Source organism: Molossus molossus, unplaced genomic scaffold (assembly GCF_014108415.1).
Source record: "Molossus molossus isolate mMolMol1 unplaced genomic scaffold, mMolMol1.p scaffold_m16_p_24, whole genome shotgun sequence".
Classification (NCBI taxonomy): domain Eukaryota; kingdom Metazoa; phylum Chordata; class Mammalia; order Chiroptera; family Molossidae; genus Molossus; species Molossus molossus.
In genome coordinates this window covers 5,961,019-5,976,833 of record NW_023425360.1, presented here as the reverse complement: position 1 = coordinate 5,976,833, position 15,815 = coordinate 5,961,019, and the positions used below count along the sequence as shown (strand labels likewise).

The following is a 15,815-nucleotide window of genomic DNA, read 5'->3' as shown; positions in this document are numbered from 1 at the left end:
CGGGAATCGAACTGGCGACCTCTTGGTGCATGGGCCGATGCTCAACCACTGAGCCACACCGCCAGGCATTTTTTTTTTTTTTAGATAAAAAATGATAGGCTAGTACTTATCTTCCTGGAAAAAATAAGTCTTATCCTTTTCTCAGATTACAAGAGGACGCTGAAAAACTATAACCAGACATTCTAGTGTTTAGTATTAAAAAGAAAGAATATATATGCTTTTGACTCTTGGCCTTTGAGGTTGTGAGGACCGGAGCGTAGACAGACAGGAGAGGTCAAGGTTTTGTCCCTCCATCCCACACAAAGGCCCAGATGGCCACAGAGACATCATGAGTCTACAAAGAAAGAGCTGGGCTTACTGACAGCCTGTAATGAAAGGGTAGACAGTCTCCGGTCCCTGAAGTATTGCGATATAGACCTGGGTAGTACTTTCATTACGTTTTTAGAACAATACCAAAATATTATAATTAGGTTGGGTTTCCATTCACTGGTGTAGCAACTCCTCTGTGGCCCATCTATCCAGAGACACTCGGGGTCTTTCTATGGTCCAGAGAGATTTAGACTAAAATTCGCTTCATGATCCTAGAGGCCACAGCTGCAAGGAAAAATAACAAAAGCCTAAATCTGGACTTGGGTGGGTCAAGAATAACTTTAAGTGTCCTCTGAAAATAGTAACCCTACATAAACATGAAAGACCCAGTCTGCAGCCTTCTTGGATCTGGAGGTCGGTTCCAGTAGGAGACTGGACAGATATCACACTGCTCATCCTTTCTCAGTGGGGCAGAGCACTCCCTGGGGGTTCCCCTTGGCAGGTGGAGAGTAAGGAGCAGGTTTCAGGGGACCAAGCATCTGCCAACAGGCAAAGGAAGAAGCCACACATCCAATAGTAGCCTTGGCCTAAGGAAAGCCAACATTAATGTCAATAGCTTTTAGATTCATTAACAAGACAATTGTTATGTGATTACAGAGGAACAGAGGGGTAACTTGGAAACCATGCACGTAGAATGTAATTCATTTTTCATTTCCCAGCCGTAAATACAACAGAGATGAATGGATAAGATTGCTACATTGTAGCATAGTGTGTTTTACAATTATTCACCGTGTTCTGTTAACATGTTTCCAATAATGTGATCCGAAAGCAGGGTAGATGTGTCTATCTCTATACAACCACAAAGCAGGACACCTCTCCCTGGTAGAGAGTGTTTTGGAGTATACAATCGATCTCTCTCTTTTTACACATCATAATCTTGGGGTTGATCTGTTTTGGGAAATTTCCTTGCTTCATTTCTGCCTTTATTCTACCTAGTGTCTTCACTGGGAGAACTTGACCTCCTTATTTCTCTGTCTTCCGTATGTCCTCAGGAACTGAGAAGTTCTGTGTCTATCCTGCTTGTTAATTCAGAGGTGATGCTGTGTTCTAAAGGGGTGGCCTGGGTGCTCCTTGTGGAGAGAACAAGGAGCCAAGAGTACCCGAGTCTATAACACAAGAGCGTGAAAGGGAAGAAGATACGCAGACGTGATATGATATTTACTTCAAAAAGAGACAGCCGTGATGACCCATTAAGCAAGTGGCTGACTGCTTAGTGGACCCTGTGGTCATCAGTTAGAATGTGGTACCAAACTACATTCATAAGACTTATTTAAGTCCGGCCGGTGTGGTTCAGTGGTTGAATATCGACCCATGCACTAAGAGGTCGCTGGTTCGATTCCTGGTCAGGGCACATGCCCAGGTTGTGGGCCTGATCCCCAGTGGGAGCATGCAGGAGGCGGCCAGTCGATGTTCTCTCTCATTGCTGTTTCTAGCTCTCTCAAGTCAATAAAAAAATTTTTTTTAAGAAAAAAATATATTTATGCATATACTTATGCATATAGATTTGTTCATACATTATTTTTAATCAGTTAGATACACTTTACTGTGCTAATACATTATGTACATTAGAAAACATGCAAAAGTTTAGAATTTTAAGTGAAGAGAAAAAGATGAAACAAATCATTTTAACTGTCTACTTAATTGTCATTTGGTTTACTCTTGGGCATGGGGGTGAGGGGTACTGATTTCCCTACATCCTGCATAGTCAAAAATCCATGTGTAACTTTTGACTCCCCCAAAACTTAACTACTAATAATAGCCTACTGTTGACTGGATGCTTTACTGATAACATAAACAGTCAATTAATACATATTTTATATGTCGTATGTATTATATGCTGTGCACTAACAATAAAGTAAGTTAGAGAATTAAGAAAACAATACGGAAGAGAAAATACACTTAAAGTATTTATTGAAAAAAAAAAAAACATGTATAAATGGACCCACACAGTTCAAACCCGTGTTGTTCAAGGATAAACTGTGTTTTTATACTATTGATAACTCAGCCTATACAATATACTTAGGATTTAACATGAAAAACACGACATGCGTGGTCTTTTGGATAATTGAGAAAAACTTGGGTTAACTTTCCAGATCTAATTAGATTATTTAACACACACAATAATTCTTTAAAAAAATTTTTTTTTTCTTTGTTGATTTTAAAGGGAGAGGGAGAGAGAGAGAAACATTGATGAGAGAGAACATCGATTGGCCGCCTCCTGCATGCCCCCCACTGGGGATCTGACCCACAACCTGGGCATGTGCCCTGACCGGGAATGGAACCGGCAATCTCTCCGTGCATGGGTCCATGCTCAACCACTGAGCCACACTGGCCGAACCACACACAATAATTCTTAAGAAAGAACTAATATTAAGAGGAGGAAGCAAGCCATCTCCATTCTTCCGTTTTCTTGGTCATTTCTGCTTGAAATTTAATATTGTCGTCAAGCTCTGGCTTCTGAACAGAACGAAAACAACAACAACGGATTGTCTGTATTGTGAGGTTTGATGTAACTGAGACGATATAATCTGTAAACCAGCGAGCCCAGGTCTCTGCGAACTGCAGTGTCTCGGAAGCTAAGAGCAATGGTTCCGCCCCTCCTTCCCGCAGCCTCCTGTCCAGCCGTCGCCGTTAACTCTCTGACCTGTAAACCCTGTGGATGTAAAACTCGGTCCCTTTCCTCTCCCAGCCCCGGAAAAGAGCAGGGAAGAGGGGATAAGACTGCTGAATCGTAATCTGGTTTTATTATTATTTTATTATTATTATTCTTGTTTTTAATCCTCCCACGAGGACATTTTTCCATCTTTGTTCGGATAGAGTGGGAGGGAGAGAGAGAGAGAGAGAGAAACATCGATGTGAGAGAGACACATCGACCGGTTGCCTCTCGCACGACCCCAACCAGGGCCGGGGATGAACCGCAACCCAGGTAAGTGCCCTTGACCGGGAATCGAACCTGCGGCTCACCGGTCTGTGGGCCGACGCTGTAACCGCTGAGCCAAACCGGCCAGGGCCGTGATCTGGTTTTATAATTATTCGTCACCTTAGCCCGGCTGGGACCGCATCATGGCCGCGCTGTCAGCCCCCAGATTAAAGCCCGGACAACTTAGTTTCTTTCTCATTACTGAGATCACCATAAATTTAGAGAGACAGGTTAATACTCTCCCTGCGCTCGATGGGTCCTCTCGCCCCTCCCTGGAGTACTTCCTCCTCAGCTCCCACCAACCTCGCCAACCACTGGGCCAGAAAATAAAAAGTGAGCCTCCAGGGGGAAGAACACTAACGGGCACAATGAGTTCTTCACGCCTCTCGTAGAATCGAGGACAGTCTCCGTGTCTGCTTCAGTGACTTCCCCGCGGTCTGCTTGTCCGCTGCTGGGCACAGTCTCGTGCCTTCTCAGACCCTCTCCCAGCTCCGCTGTGAAGTCACCTTGGCGCTGAAGGGCCCTGGGACCCAGAAAGGCTGATCTCTTCTGACACTTGTCTCCCGTGTGAGAGGGGACGGAGCAGCGCGCTCCTGACGGTGCATGTCATCCAAGAGCCCTGCTCCTGTGCCTCCTTCCGAGGGACCTCCGGAGACAGACTGGGTGTCACAGAGGATATTAGAACCTCCGCAGACCAGGGAAGCCTGGTGCCCAGCTGCTCTGCCTGATCAGAATGTGTCCGGGGAAATGCTGCCCCTTGTGAAAGGGAGTCATCGGCATGATGATCACCGAACTCTCTCTCTCTCTCAGCCCTCGCTGATTCATGCGCGCACAGAAAGTAAATGACTCCCCGGCATATTTTTTAAGTACAAATGGAAGTAGACTGAGTGCATAACTATGCATTTGTGCACTTGGCTCCTTGCTTCATTGAGGGCTTGATGTTTATAAAAGTGCAGATCCTTCCAGAGATAAATGTTCAGGGAATAGAAAAGCCAAGGGGGAGCTTTGACTTGGCCAGTGGCTGGATGTATCCAACCTCATGTTTGACCCAAGGGGACCTCTCTGGGATCCGGCACGTCCCAGGTTCCCTTGACCTCTCTCGGCTTTTCTTGTCCACCTAGGGGAGCGGACAGAGGGGAGGGAGTTCTGGGAACCAGGCTGCTGCCGGTCCCTGAGGGTGTGGCCCTCATGATTCTCGCCTCTCTCAACCTCAGACTCCTCATCTGTGAAACAGGGATAATCATGGCATCTGCCTGATAGAGTGATTTTGAAAATTGAATGAGACGAGGTAACGCAGGTGGGAAGGTTGGCGCAGTACCTGGTGCCTAGCAGGTGGTCACAGCTCTTAGCAGTTGTTACGAATTGTTAGTACACACCTAGCACTGGCATCCGATGCCAAGGACATGAAGAATTGTAGGGACTTGCAGCTTTTTCTCTGGCTGATTCACTGGGCCCCCCAAAACCTCTTGTCCTTTTATCCATTCCTAAGAGAGAAGCGATATAATCATAATAATTATAATAATAATGATAATAACAACATCTTGATTTTGAAGTAGACCCGTGCTTGAGGCTGAATCCTACTTACTATGCCTGTTGTAGAGAGTTGCTCAAGACACTTCACATCTGTGAGCCTCAATTTCCCCATCTGTAGAGTGTGTACGACAATACTTACTTTTTTTCCCCCTCACCTGAGGACACTTTTTTGTATTTATCTTCAGATAGAGCGGGAGGGAGAGAGAGAGAAACATTGATGCGTGAGAGACACATCGCCTGGTTGCCACCCGCACAACCCCAACCATGACTGGGGATGAATCACAACCGAGGTACGTGCCCTTAGTGGGAACCAAACCCGGGGCTCTGGTCCATGGGCCGATGCGCTAACCAGTGAGCCAAAATGACCAGGGTGACAAGTTAATTTTTCTAAGCCTTTGCTTCTTCACCTACCCACGGGCTGTTGCAGTGATCACATCAGACGACGGATTACGTTTCGAGTTGGAACCCAACATACAGTCATGATGGCGAAACCCATTTGGCAGGTGGCAAGAAAGGAAGAGCTGTCTTCTGTATGATCTGAGGAGAAGCTGAGGTTGGGGAACCCAATTTGGGTAAAGGATATGTCTGCAGTGGAATCCCCAGCAAACAGAATTATTTACATTTTCCATCTCAGGGACTCGATAGACTGACGCTCAGACAGCCGGGAAAGGCTCGTGGTATATGCGCCACAGTTAGGGGACACAGGGCCCCCCTGGACGTGGCTGGTGTGGCTCATGACCCAGCAGGAAGCTCGCTTGGACTCTGTTTTCTCAGTGTCACCCACCGAGTGTTTCGAGTGACCGTTTTGCCACTGTGTAAGATAAGGGGTTCAGAGCACCTGCACCCCTAAATGCCTTTCCCACGCATCTCCCTCATTCTCCTCTCTTCTCCTTTCCCTTTTAGAAATCATTATCGCGAGAGGGCCGCTGTCACAGGGGGAGAGGTTCGGAGGTGCTACTACACCCTCACCTTTGCCATCACCTTTCCGCACCATGACGACGCCTGCTACCTGGCCTATCACTACCCCTACACCTACACCGCCCTCATGGTAACGTCCCCTCCACAGCCCGGCGGGACTAGGGGGCGTCTGAGCTTGTCCTGGAAACAGGGGGCCCCAGTCCTCGGGAGCTGGGGGCGGTTGTCACTGACAGAGTGGCTTTATATTCGTCCCATCTCTTGGACAGACCACGAGGCCGAGGGCGTGGCCGGTGACGTTCTAAAGGCCCACGTGTCATGCTGGGCTCCTCACTGGAAGGTTGTGTGTAGGGGGCAGGGCATCTCTTAGGGCTCTGTCTTTCCGAAGCCCTCGTGTTAAAACATAAACTAGTGCCCTGGGGGGTTGGCTTAGCGGTTAGAGCGCCGGCCTGCGGACCAGAGAGTCCCGGGTTCGGTTCCCACTAAGGGCACGTACCTCGGTTGCAGTTTGTCCCCGGCCCTGGTTGGGGTCGTGTGGGTGGCAACCACGTGATGTGTCTCTCTCACGTCGATGTTTCTCTCTCTCTCTTCCTCCTCCTCTCCCTCCCACTCTGTCTGAAGATCAACGCAAAAATGTCCTTGCGTGAGGATACAAAAAATAAATAAATAAAAACAACAAAAATAATGCATGAACTAGGGAGGCTGGAGGGAGGTTATGAGGTTGGAGTGGGGGAGAGCAGGAGGAAGCTGAGGTGCCATGTTCAAGGTCGTGGGTTCAGGGAGGGGAGTATAGAGCAGGAGACTCCAGCCAGGAGAACCTCCCCGAGTCCGTGAGCAGCCGGCTGGCTCTTGGGGGGGCTTCCCAGAGCGGGGGCTGCCGGTGTTGGGAGGATCCAGGCTGGACAAGAAGAGCGGAATAACAAAACGCAATGACCGCAACGAGGTCTGGGTTCGAGCAAGACTCCGCAGACGGTTTGTAAGACGCATCCGAGCCAGCTGCTTCCGCCACGCCCGTGCTTCTGTGTCACTGGGAAACCCTGGCAGACGGTCCCTCCCCCGAGCTATTTCATGGGTACCCCGAGGCGTAAGGAGCTAAAGCATCTTTGTAAAGCACTCTCGTCCTCTGGGTTAGTGCAAAATGTTATTAGCGCGTTAGCAACAATACGTGTATGTACGAGGGCGTCTATGGCTTCGCCTGAATGACGAGCGCTGGTATTGCGCGTCTGTGACAGGAGTTGGAAGAGACAGTAACCACGGACCTCTCTCCCTTCCACCAGCATGTTCAAGTGGAAGCGTAGAATTTCCCTCCACCGACAGGGCCTGTCTTACACCGCTTGGCGAACGGCTTCAGAAAAGTGCGTCTGCCCTTCTCGCCATATGTTATCGTGCCCGAGGAGAGATTTTTCCTGCTCCCCAGATTGCCAAAGACGTGCCGCCCGTATTATTTGTGGATCGCACTTCGAGATCGCAAGAAGCGAATCCAAGAAATGTGTGTCACGGGCGAGGCTGTAACATGCCGTGTTTGTTATAAAACACGCGTGTTGTTGCCGTGGGGGCCCGAAAAGAGGCATCGTCCCGAAGGCCCTTCAACAGTTTTCCTGCCCAGTTCACCGGGGAAGGACGTTCCTTCACTGTGTGTTTGCCTTTGCCGTTGGGGACATGATCCATGGGTTCAGGGCTCTGTTCTCTCCTCTGGTTAGAATGTCTTAGCCCCTCCTGGGATTCTCTGTGGCAGCTAGTACGGAACCTAAAAGGGGTTTGGGAAGTTGTCTAATTCATGCCTGTCATTTATAGATGCAAAAATGGAGGCCTAGCCCTGTCCAGTTTGGCTCAGTGGTTAGGACGTTGGCCCATGGACCAAAGAGTCATGGGTTCGATTCCGGTCAAGGCGTGTACCTCGGTTGTGGCTCAGTCCCTGGCCCTGGTCGGGGGTGTGTGGGAAGCAACCAGTCAATGTGTCTCTCTCACATGAATTTTTTTCTTCTTTCTCTCTCTCTCTCTTCCTCCCTCCCTTCCACTCTATCTGAAGATAGATGGAAAAATGTCCTCGGGTGAGGATTAAAAAAAAAACAAAAAAACTGAGGCCTAGAAATGCCACATCTAGCCAGTGACCCGGCAGGGAACACAGCACTGGCCTTCAAGGTCTGTCCATGTGTCCTTTGTACGTTACTGTTACTGTAGGACGATGAGAAGACACTGAGCGGTTGTGCTCTGGGATCAGACGGTGCCCCACCCTCGCTTTCTGTGCCAGACAGTGGCTAGTGCAGGGCACCCCACTTCGATCGGGCTTGTAGTCATCGAGTCATCTTGGGTGGTCGAGTGCATCCGCCCGTGGCTGTTTGGCTGTGACACTGAGCACCATGGGTGTGGTTCAGCTGGATACAGCTGTGCCTCAGACACGGTCCATTCTCATGTCCGGGGGCTCCGGTTCTTGCTCGGTGCCTACAGGCTCCTTGCACATGTGGACCTCCTCCGGCCAGGCCTTCACTGTTTCCTAGTTGCAGTTTCAGATTTTGAATCAGTTCTAGGCACTTAGTAAGAGCCCCTGCTGGAGTAAGGATGGGCCCCTGTTTGGGGGGAACACTGTCTAGCTCAGTGGTTCTCAACCTCCCCAATGCCGCGACCCTTTAATACAGGTCCTCATGTTGTGCTGACCCCCAGCCATAAAATCATTTTCGGTGCTACTTCAGAACTGTAATTTTGCTACTGTTATTATGTCTTAGGCGACCCCTGCGCAAGGTCGTTCGACCCCCAAAGGGGTCGTGACCCACAGGTTGAGAACCACTAGCTAAACGACACTGGGAACACTGGGCATGGCAGGTGAAATTCATGAGCTGGTCACTTGAGCTCAACTATCAGAGATGATAGAGCCACGTACCTCAATGAGGATATGTACCTCGATGAGGACAGTGACCTATGAAAGTGGACGCAAGCTGTAGTAGCTACTGTCTGTCGTAGCTTGTCCCCCGGGGATCCACTTACCTTTGCTGTCTCATCAGACCACACAGAGCACCCCTGTAAACCTTACAAATAGATTGGGAGCCATGGGGTCAGTGAGGGATGATTTCATCTCCATGGGGGACAACAAAACAAAACAAAACAAAACAAGAGACCCTGCCCCAGTCAGTTGGTCTCCATGAGAAGGAGAGAAAGATATTAATTGATGCTTATTGGTTTGTTACTTAGCCTATTGACTGAGAATCTCTTCCCACTAGGAAAGGGTGAGGACAGTTAATGAGAAAGAGACAGGAAAAGGGATACCTTTCACTTTTTCCTAAATGAGTGGAACAGAAGAAGACGGACAACTTATGACTTGCAAGTGAAAAACGCATAAATTCAGTTTAAGGTTTTACATTTCCAACTACGCATGGACCTGCCCCCTCTCTCTCTAGGTTTAAGACAATAATTGACTCTGTGACTACTCTGAAATAAAACTGTTCCTCCCCATGGATAGAATGAGTACATTCTGTAATGCACACTAGTCATTTTTATTTTTGGACATGCCCTAAGGAGAAATAGTTTTCTTCCAACAGATCAGTGATAAATTAAATGTGAGTAATACCCCCAGGGAAGAATTAACTGTATGATACTTGGGGGTTATTCAGAGGGGTAGAAAACACATTTCTATGTGCAAGTCACCATTTGTAAATCTCATAACATAGGTTATATTTAATAATTACAGACATTTATCGCAAAGAGGACCACGTATGTTGGATGTTTTTCAACATGAATATAATTTTGCAACTTTAAACATTTTATTATTCTCTTAGAATAAGAGAATGAGTATTTGGTTTTCACAATTGATATCTTCCAGATGCTTGCCAGGAACGCTGTCAGATAATTATCCAAATTAGCGTATTGAAGTGCAAAGAAAGAAATACAGTATTGTTGTAATTCCGAGTGAGCAAAGGGAGTTCTATTGTAGTCATCCATAGCAAGCTATCAATAATTGCAATAATTGTTCAAGTGTTGTTAGCAATACTGGCTAAAGTATTTGGACTATGTATTGGATGAAAATAGGCCCCCTAAAAAATTTCTGATGCACATTTTAGAGCACAGGAAAAGTGGGGTCTTGTGGAAAACTTACAACTGTCTGAGTTCGCAAGAGACCAAGAAAAGGGATCACAAGTAGAATCCAAAGCTGGACGAGCCTGAGGCTCTTTAAGGGTAGAGTATGGTTTTTCACTGGACACCCCTACTGTGGTAGAGGCTACCACCATTAAGTATCTTTAGAGATGAACCGGAGAGTAGGCAGAGGAGAGAGGGAGGCGGGAAAGGAGAGAAAAGACAGTCAGATGGCCAGATGCACAGTCTCTAACAAAGAGCTCGGACATGTGTCAACTGGGAAATGTTGACGTAGAGGCGATGAGCAAGACAAATCAGTGCTGTCAGGTGATCAACAGACAGAGACCTGTCCCCGGATGGCCCAATATAAAGGACAGGCACCAAGAAAGGGTCCCGGTGTTGAGGAGGTGAGTGGGAAAGGAACTGAAGAAGCCAAGATATACATGACCACGAGGACCTGGAATTCTAGGGTCTTGAACACGTGTAGGTTTTGGAGCCAAACAGGCCTGGATTTGAGTCAGCTCTGTGTTTTCTTGCTTTGTAGCCATGGGCAACTATTTAACTTCTCAGTTTTCTTTACTGATTTTTAGAGAGAAAGAGAGGAAGGAGAGGGGGAGAGAGATAGAAACATTGATGAGCGAGAACATCAATTGGCCGCCTCCTGCACGCCCCCCACTGGGGATCGGGCCCACAACCTGGGCATGTGCCCTGACCGGGAATCGAACCGGCGACCTCTTGGTGCATGGGTTGATGCTCAACCATTGAGCCACACCAGCTGGGCAGCTTCTTAGTTTTCTCATCTGTAACATCAGAAATATAAAAGCAGTTACTACATGGGTTGTTACACAGATTAAATAACTTGATACATGGAAAGTATTAGCAAAGCCGTACTAGATGGTAACCATTAGACCATTTATTCTCATTTCTTATGATAATGTGTCATTATTTTCTACATTGGACTGAATGCAAGATACCCATTCCTTAATCTATAATAAAATTAAAATCATGCAAAAAATCAAAATAACGCACCCCAAAGAAATAAATACGTCTAGTAATGGTTGTCTTAGGGTAGGTGCTCATCATTTTTTTTTCTTTACTCTCTTTTCTAAACATCAGCAATATAACTTCATTTATTTTTCATGGGAAAAGCATATTAAAATCATCTTTCCTTTGTAATCGGCAAATCTGTGGGTAGACACCTAGAGACTAATTATCTCTCTCACTTTTTCAAGGAAGTCTGTTCAACGTTGGGAGCAGTGTTGGCAGACCGACAGTTGGAGGAAGCTCATTAGAACCCACTGACTGCATGTTCTGTTGCTTTTGTTTAATTTAAAGGTGCCATTGTTCTTCTGTGATGAGGAGCCTTTGATTCTCTGAGGGGTGTATTTAAGTGACAGCTGAGAATCAGGCAGTCAGTACACAAATAAAATAGGCCGTCTCCCTAGGGGCGGGCTCTCTTCTGAATGAGGGGGTCAGAGAATAGAGCAGATTGGGGGATCACAATAAGGAATGATTTCCGAGTGTGGACTGCTTCTCACTTTGTCAGTAGCCCTCAGCGGGGTAACCCGCGGAGGTCAAGTCAAGTCTTTTATGGAAGTTTTAAGGAAGTGGTGATAAAGGAGAGGGGTAGAAAACTCCTGTGGAGAGGCACCTACCAGGCTGCAGGGGAGGTAATCAGCCAGATACCGTTCATGGATAGGTAGAATTTTCTTTTAAGAAGATAACCTCTCTGGGGGGTTTCCATAATTGCCTTCATGAACTCATTCCCGTTTTTATAAAGAGACGCACCCCTGTGGCTTCCGCAGGGCTGTGATTAGAGTTGGTTGGTGGTGCGTGCATTTGGGCACCCCACTTCGCTCATCGACGATCCCCACAATGTGCAATTAGACATGGCCTTGCTGGACCTGAGATGGAGCATTCACCCAACAATCATTTCCAGGAGAACAACACAAAGCCATTTTGGCGAACGGGTATCCGACCAAAGGTCATCATCTGTTTCCTATGGGAAGTCTTCTGTATACTGAGCCAGACTGAGGTCCTCAGAGTAAAAGTACATATTTGGTGGCAGGAGGAAGGGGACCGAGTTCATTGAGGGGTGCAGAGAAAAGGCCGCGTGAATGATTCCAGTTTACAGAAAATGAGCTTACACTAAAAGAGGCATTTATTGAGTTGTAATATCATTAATCATTAAAATGGCCCGGCCGGTGTGGCTCAGTGGTTGAGCATCAACCCAGGCACCAAGAGGTCGCCGGTTCGATTCCCGGTCAGGGCACATGCCCAGGTTGTGGGCCTGATCCCCAGTGGGGGGGCGTGCAGGAGGCAGCCAATCGATGTTCTCTCTCATCGATGTTTCTATCTCTTTCTCCCTCTCCCTTCCTCTCTCTTAAAAAACAACAACACCACAACAATAAAGTCATTAAAATGTAATGATAATTAACAGAGAATGTACAGGAGAAGAAAACGTTCAAACTTTGCTTCCTCCGCCGTTAGCTGCTAGGGAGCACCTTAAGGCTTTGAAGGACACTGGGCGCAAGGATGCTTTTCTTTGACTTTTTTCTCTCCTAGCTAATTGGGCTCCATGACTCCTGCAGACAAACTTGCTTAAACCCGCTTCCTCGATCTGATTCATAGAATTTAGACTGTATTTATTTTTTTAAGATCTGGTGTCAGACATGGCACTGGATAGTGGTTGGCACTTTCTCGGAGCAGGATCTCGTAGCCATGATAAAATGAGCAACGGGTAGCTTTGATGTAAACAAACAAAACAAACCACATAAAAACAACTCAGCAAAGACAATGCTTCCTGAAGCCCATTCTGTATTACTCTAATGTCCTGAGATCTTTAGAGGAAAAGGGCTTAATGGGCACCCACGTTCATGAAGTAGGTGTGCTGTTTTTCTTCTAAAACATGCATATTCAAGAATTGGCGTCTTAAAGGATCTGAAGATGTCTGCAGCCATGAAAACGCTTTTATTTTCTCTAACTCACCCTGGGCCAAATCCTCCCTGTCTCCTCCCGGAACAGAGTCACATCCTGCAGAATACATTTTGGGAAAGGCTGCAACAGTATTGCTTTCCTAGTGTGGGGGGGCTGTAATCTTGATAGTCACTGTGAGGCAGAGTTTTAATAGTGGTATCAGCAGCAGTTGTCACCAAGAATTTTATGAAAGCAGTTAAAATAATGTGTTTATGATCACAGAGAGTGTCATTTACATCCAGGACTAGCATCCTTCTCTCAATTTAGGTGCTAACATTTTTCTTTTTTCCATTTTTTTCTTTATTAATTTGAGAGAAAGAGGAAGAGAGAGATAGAAACATCGATGAGAGAGAACATCGATGGGCTGCCTCCTGCATGCCCCCACCGGGGATCGGGCCCAAAACCTGGGCATGTGCTCTGACTTGGAATCGAACCGGTGACCTCTTAGTGCATGGGTCAACACTCAACCACTGAGCCACACTGGCCAGGCTAAAATTTTTCTTTATGAAGATGGCTGATATTCTGATGAGGACCTTTCCATTCTCTTCCAGTGTTTTCTCTCCTGGGATACCAGATGTCCACTACTTCTACCAGAGCTTTAATTACACTGATTTAATATTGATTTTTGCTTCAATATATGAATTTGTTCAGTGAGGTCCTTTTAGGAGGATGTTTTTTATTTTCTAATGGTTTTATTTTTGCTGATTTTAAGACCATTTTTACTTAGCTCTAACTTCATTTAATTGTTATCAGAAAATATGGTTTGTATAATTTCTGGGTGTTTTCTTTTCTAATTAATTGAATTTCTGTAGCCCTGTATATGGTTAATTTTTGTTACAGTTCCATGGAAGCTTGAGGAAAAAAAGGATGTTTTCTATAAAGAAAAAGTTTGACATATATCTATAAAAACAATATTGTTCAAATACACTAAATCATTATTTGTGTGCAATTGGTTTATTCAAGACTGAGGTGCTGTCTTAAAGTCTCCCACGCCAAGTACGATTTCTCCCCTTCTGCCATTTCATATTGTGTATTTCCATCCTGTGTTATTTGATTCCTAAGATTTATGGGTTTTATATGTTCATTGTGAATTGTGCCCTTTGTCAAAATAAGGTTTTTAAATTCCATTTAATGCACTTGTTCTTGGATATGACTTTGCCACATATTTCTACTGCCTGCGTCACTCTGTGTTTGCTTGTCCTTTAAATTTCAACATCTCTCTTTTAGAATATCTTAGTAGGGGTAATTTGGGCCTGTTTTTATATATATCATGTTTTTTTTCCCTCCTCTCTTCAAAAGCACCTCTTACATACAACATATTTATAAACAGTCATCTGAAAAATGTTGTCATTTAATCAGACTGTTTAACCTATTTATAGTTCTAACAATTGTCTGCGTGACTTCTGTCCTTTTGGTTTGATGCTGGTTCTCATGCTTCACCGCTTTTTCCTCTCCTTCCTTCTTTCCTTCAGTTCTCTCTCTTTCTCTTTCCCGTTCTTTTTCTCTTATGCAAAGTGGACCAAGCATATTTTCTTTGATTTTTATTCCTCCTCTAACTTATTACATTTCTAGTGCTCTCCTTTTAGTTTATTCAAAAATGTATTTTATTGTTGACAGTATTACTGATGTCTCCCATTTCCTCCACTTTTGTCCCCCTCCACCCCCCCCTGCCCCCCCAGGCCTTCCCCATGCTATTGTCTGTGCCCATGGGCTATTCATATATATGCATTTATGTTCTTCGGTTGATCTCTTTCTGTGTCCTCCCCACCCCCCGAGATCTGTCAGTCTGTTCCATCTGTTCTATGCATTCATACTTCTGGACCTATTTTGTTTGTCAGTTTATTTTATTTATTAGATTCCACATGTAAGTGAGATCATGTGATACTTGTCTTTCTCTGACTGGCTTATTTCGCTTAGCATTACAGTCTCCAGGTCCATTCATGCTTTCTCAAAGGGTAAGAGCTCCTTCTTTTTCATAGCTGCATAGTACTCCATTGTGTATATGTACCACAACCTTTTTATCCACATACGTACTGATGGGCACTTGGGCTGTTCCCAGATCTTAGCTATTATAAATAGTACTGCTATGGACATAGAGTGCATCTGTTTCTTCTGACTGGTGTTTTGGCATTCTTAGGATATATTCCCAAAGCTGGGATCACTGGGTCAAACGGCAGATCCATTCTTAATTTTTTGAGGAAACTTCATACTGTTTTCCACACTGGCTGTATCAGTCTACATTCCCACCAGCACTGTACTAGGGTTTCCTTTTCTATACATCCTGGCCAGCACTTGTTGTTTGATGGTTTATTGATGGTAACCATTCTGCAGGTGTGAGGGGTTACCTCATTTTAATATTTTAATGTTCATCTCTCTGATGATACTGACGTTGAACATTTTTTCATATGTTTGTTGGCCACCTGTATGTCCTCTTTGGAGAAGTGTCTATTCAGATCCTTTGCCCACTTTTAAATTGGATAGTTTGTCTTCCTCTTGTTGAGCTGTGTGAGTTCCTTGCATATTTTGGAAATTTAACCCTTATCAGATGTATCATGGGCAAGTATGTGTTCCCATACAGCGGGTTCCCTTTTCATTTTGTTGATGGTTTCTTTTGCTGTGCAGAAGCTTTTTAGTTTGATGTAGTCCCATTTATTACTTTTTTTCCTTTGTGATATATCGGTGAAAATACTTTTTTTGCCCTAGGTGATATATCGGTGAAAATACTGCTGCCTTAAGATGTCTAAGACTTTACTGCCTATGTTTTCTTCTAGGATTTTCATGGCTTTATGACTTACATTTAAATCTTTTGTTCATTTTGAGTTTATTCTTGTGTATGGCATAAGCTGATTGTCTACTTTTATTTTTTTGCATGTCTCTGTCCAATTTTCCCAGCACCATTTATTGAAGAGACTGGCCTTACTCCACTGTATGTTCTCATTTCCTTTATCAAATATTAATTGAGCATATTGGTGTGGGCCGATTTCTGGCATCTCTGTTCTGCTCCATTGGTCTGCAAGCCTGTTTTGATTATAGTAGC

At 45.3% G+C, this 15,815-nt stretch overlaps 1 protein-coding gene across 1 annotated transcript in view; it reads left to right on the top strand.

Moving 5' to 3' along the window:
- AGBL1 (ATP/GTP binding protein like 1) overlaps positions 1 to 15,815 on the top strand; it is a 474,694-nt gene that overhangs the window by 88,958 nt on the left and 369,921 nt on the right. Inside the window, exon 15 of the mRNA XM_036278149.1 lies at positions 5,726 to 5,870. Within this exon, the coding sequence (XP_036134042.1) occupies positions 5,726 to 5,870 (145 nt within the window). The remainder of the gene's footprint in view (positions 1 to 5,725; positions 5,871 to 15,815) is intronic.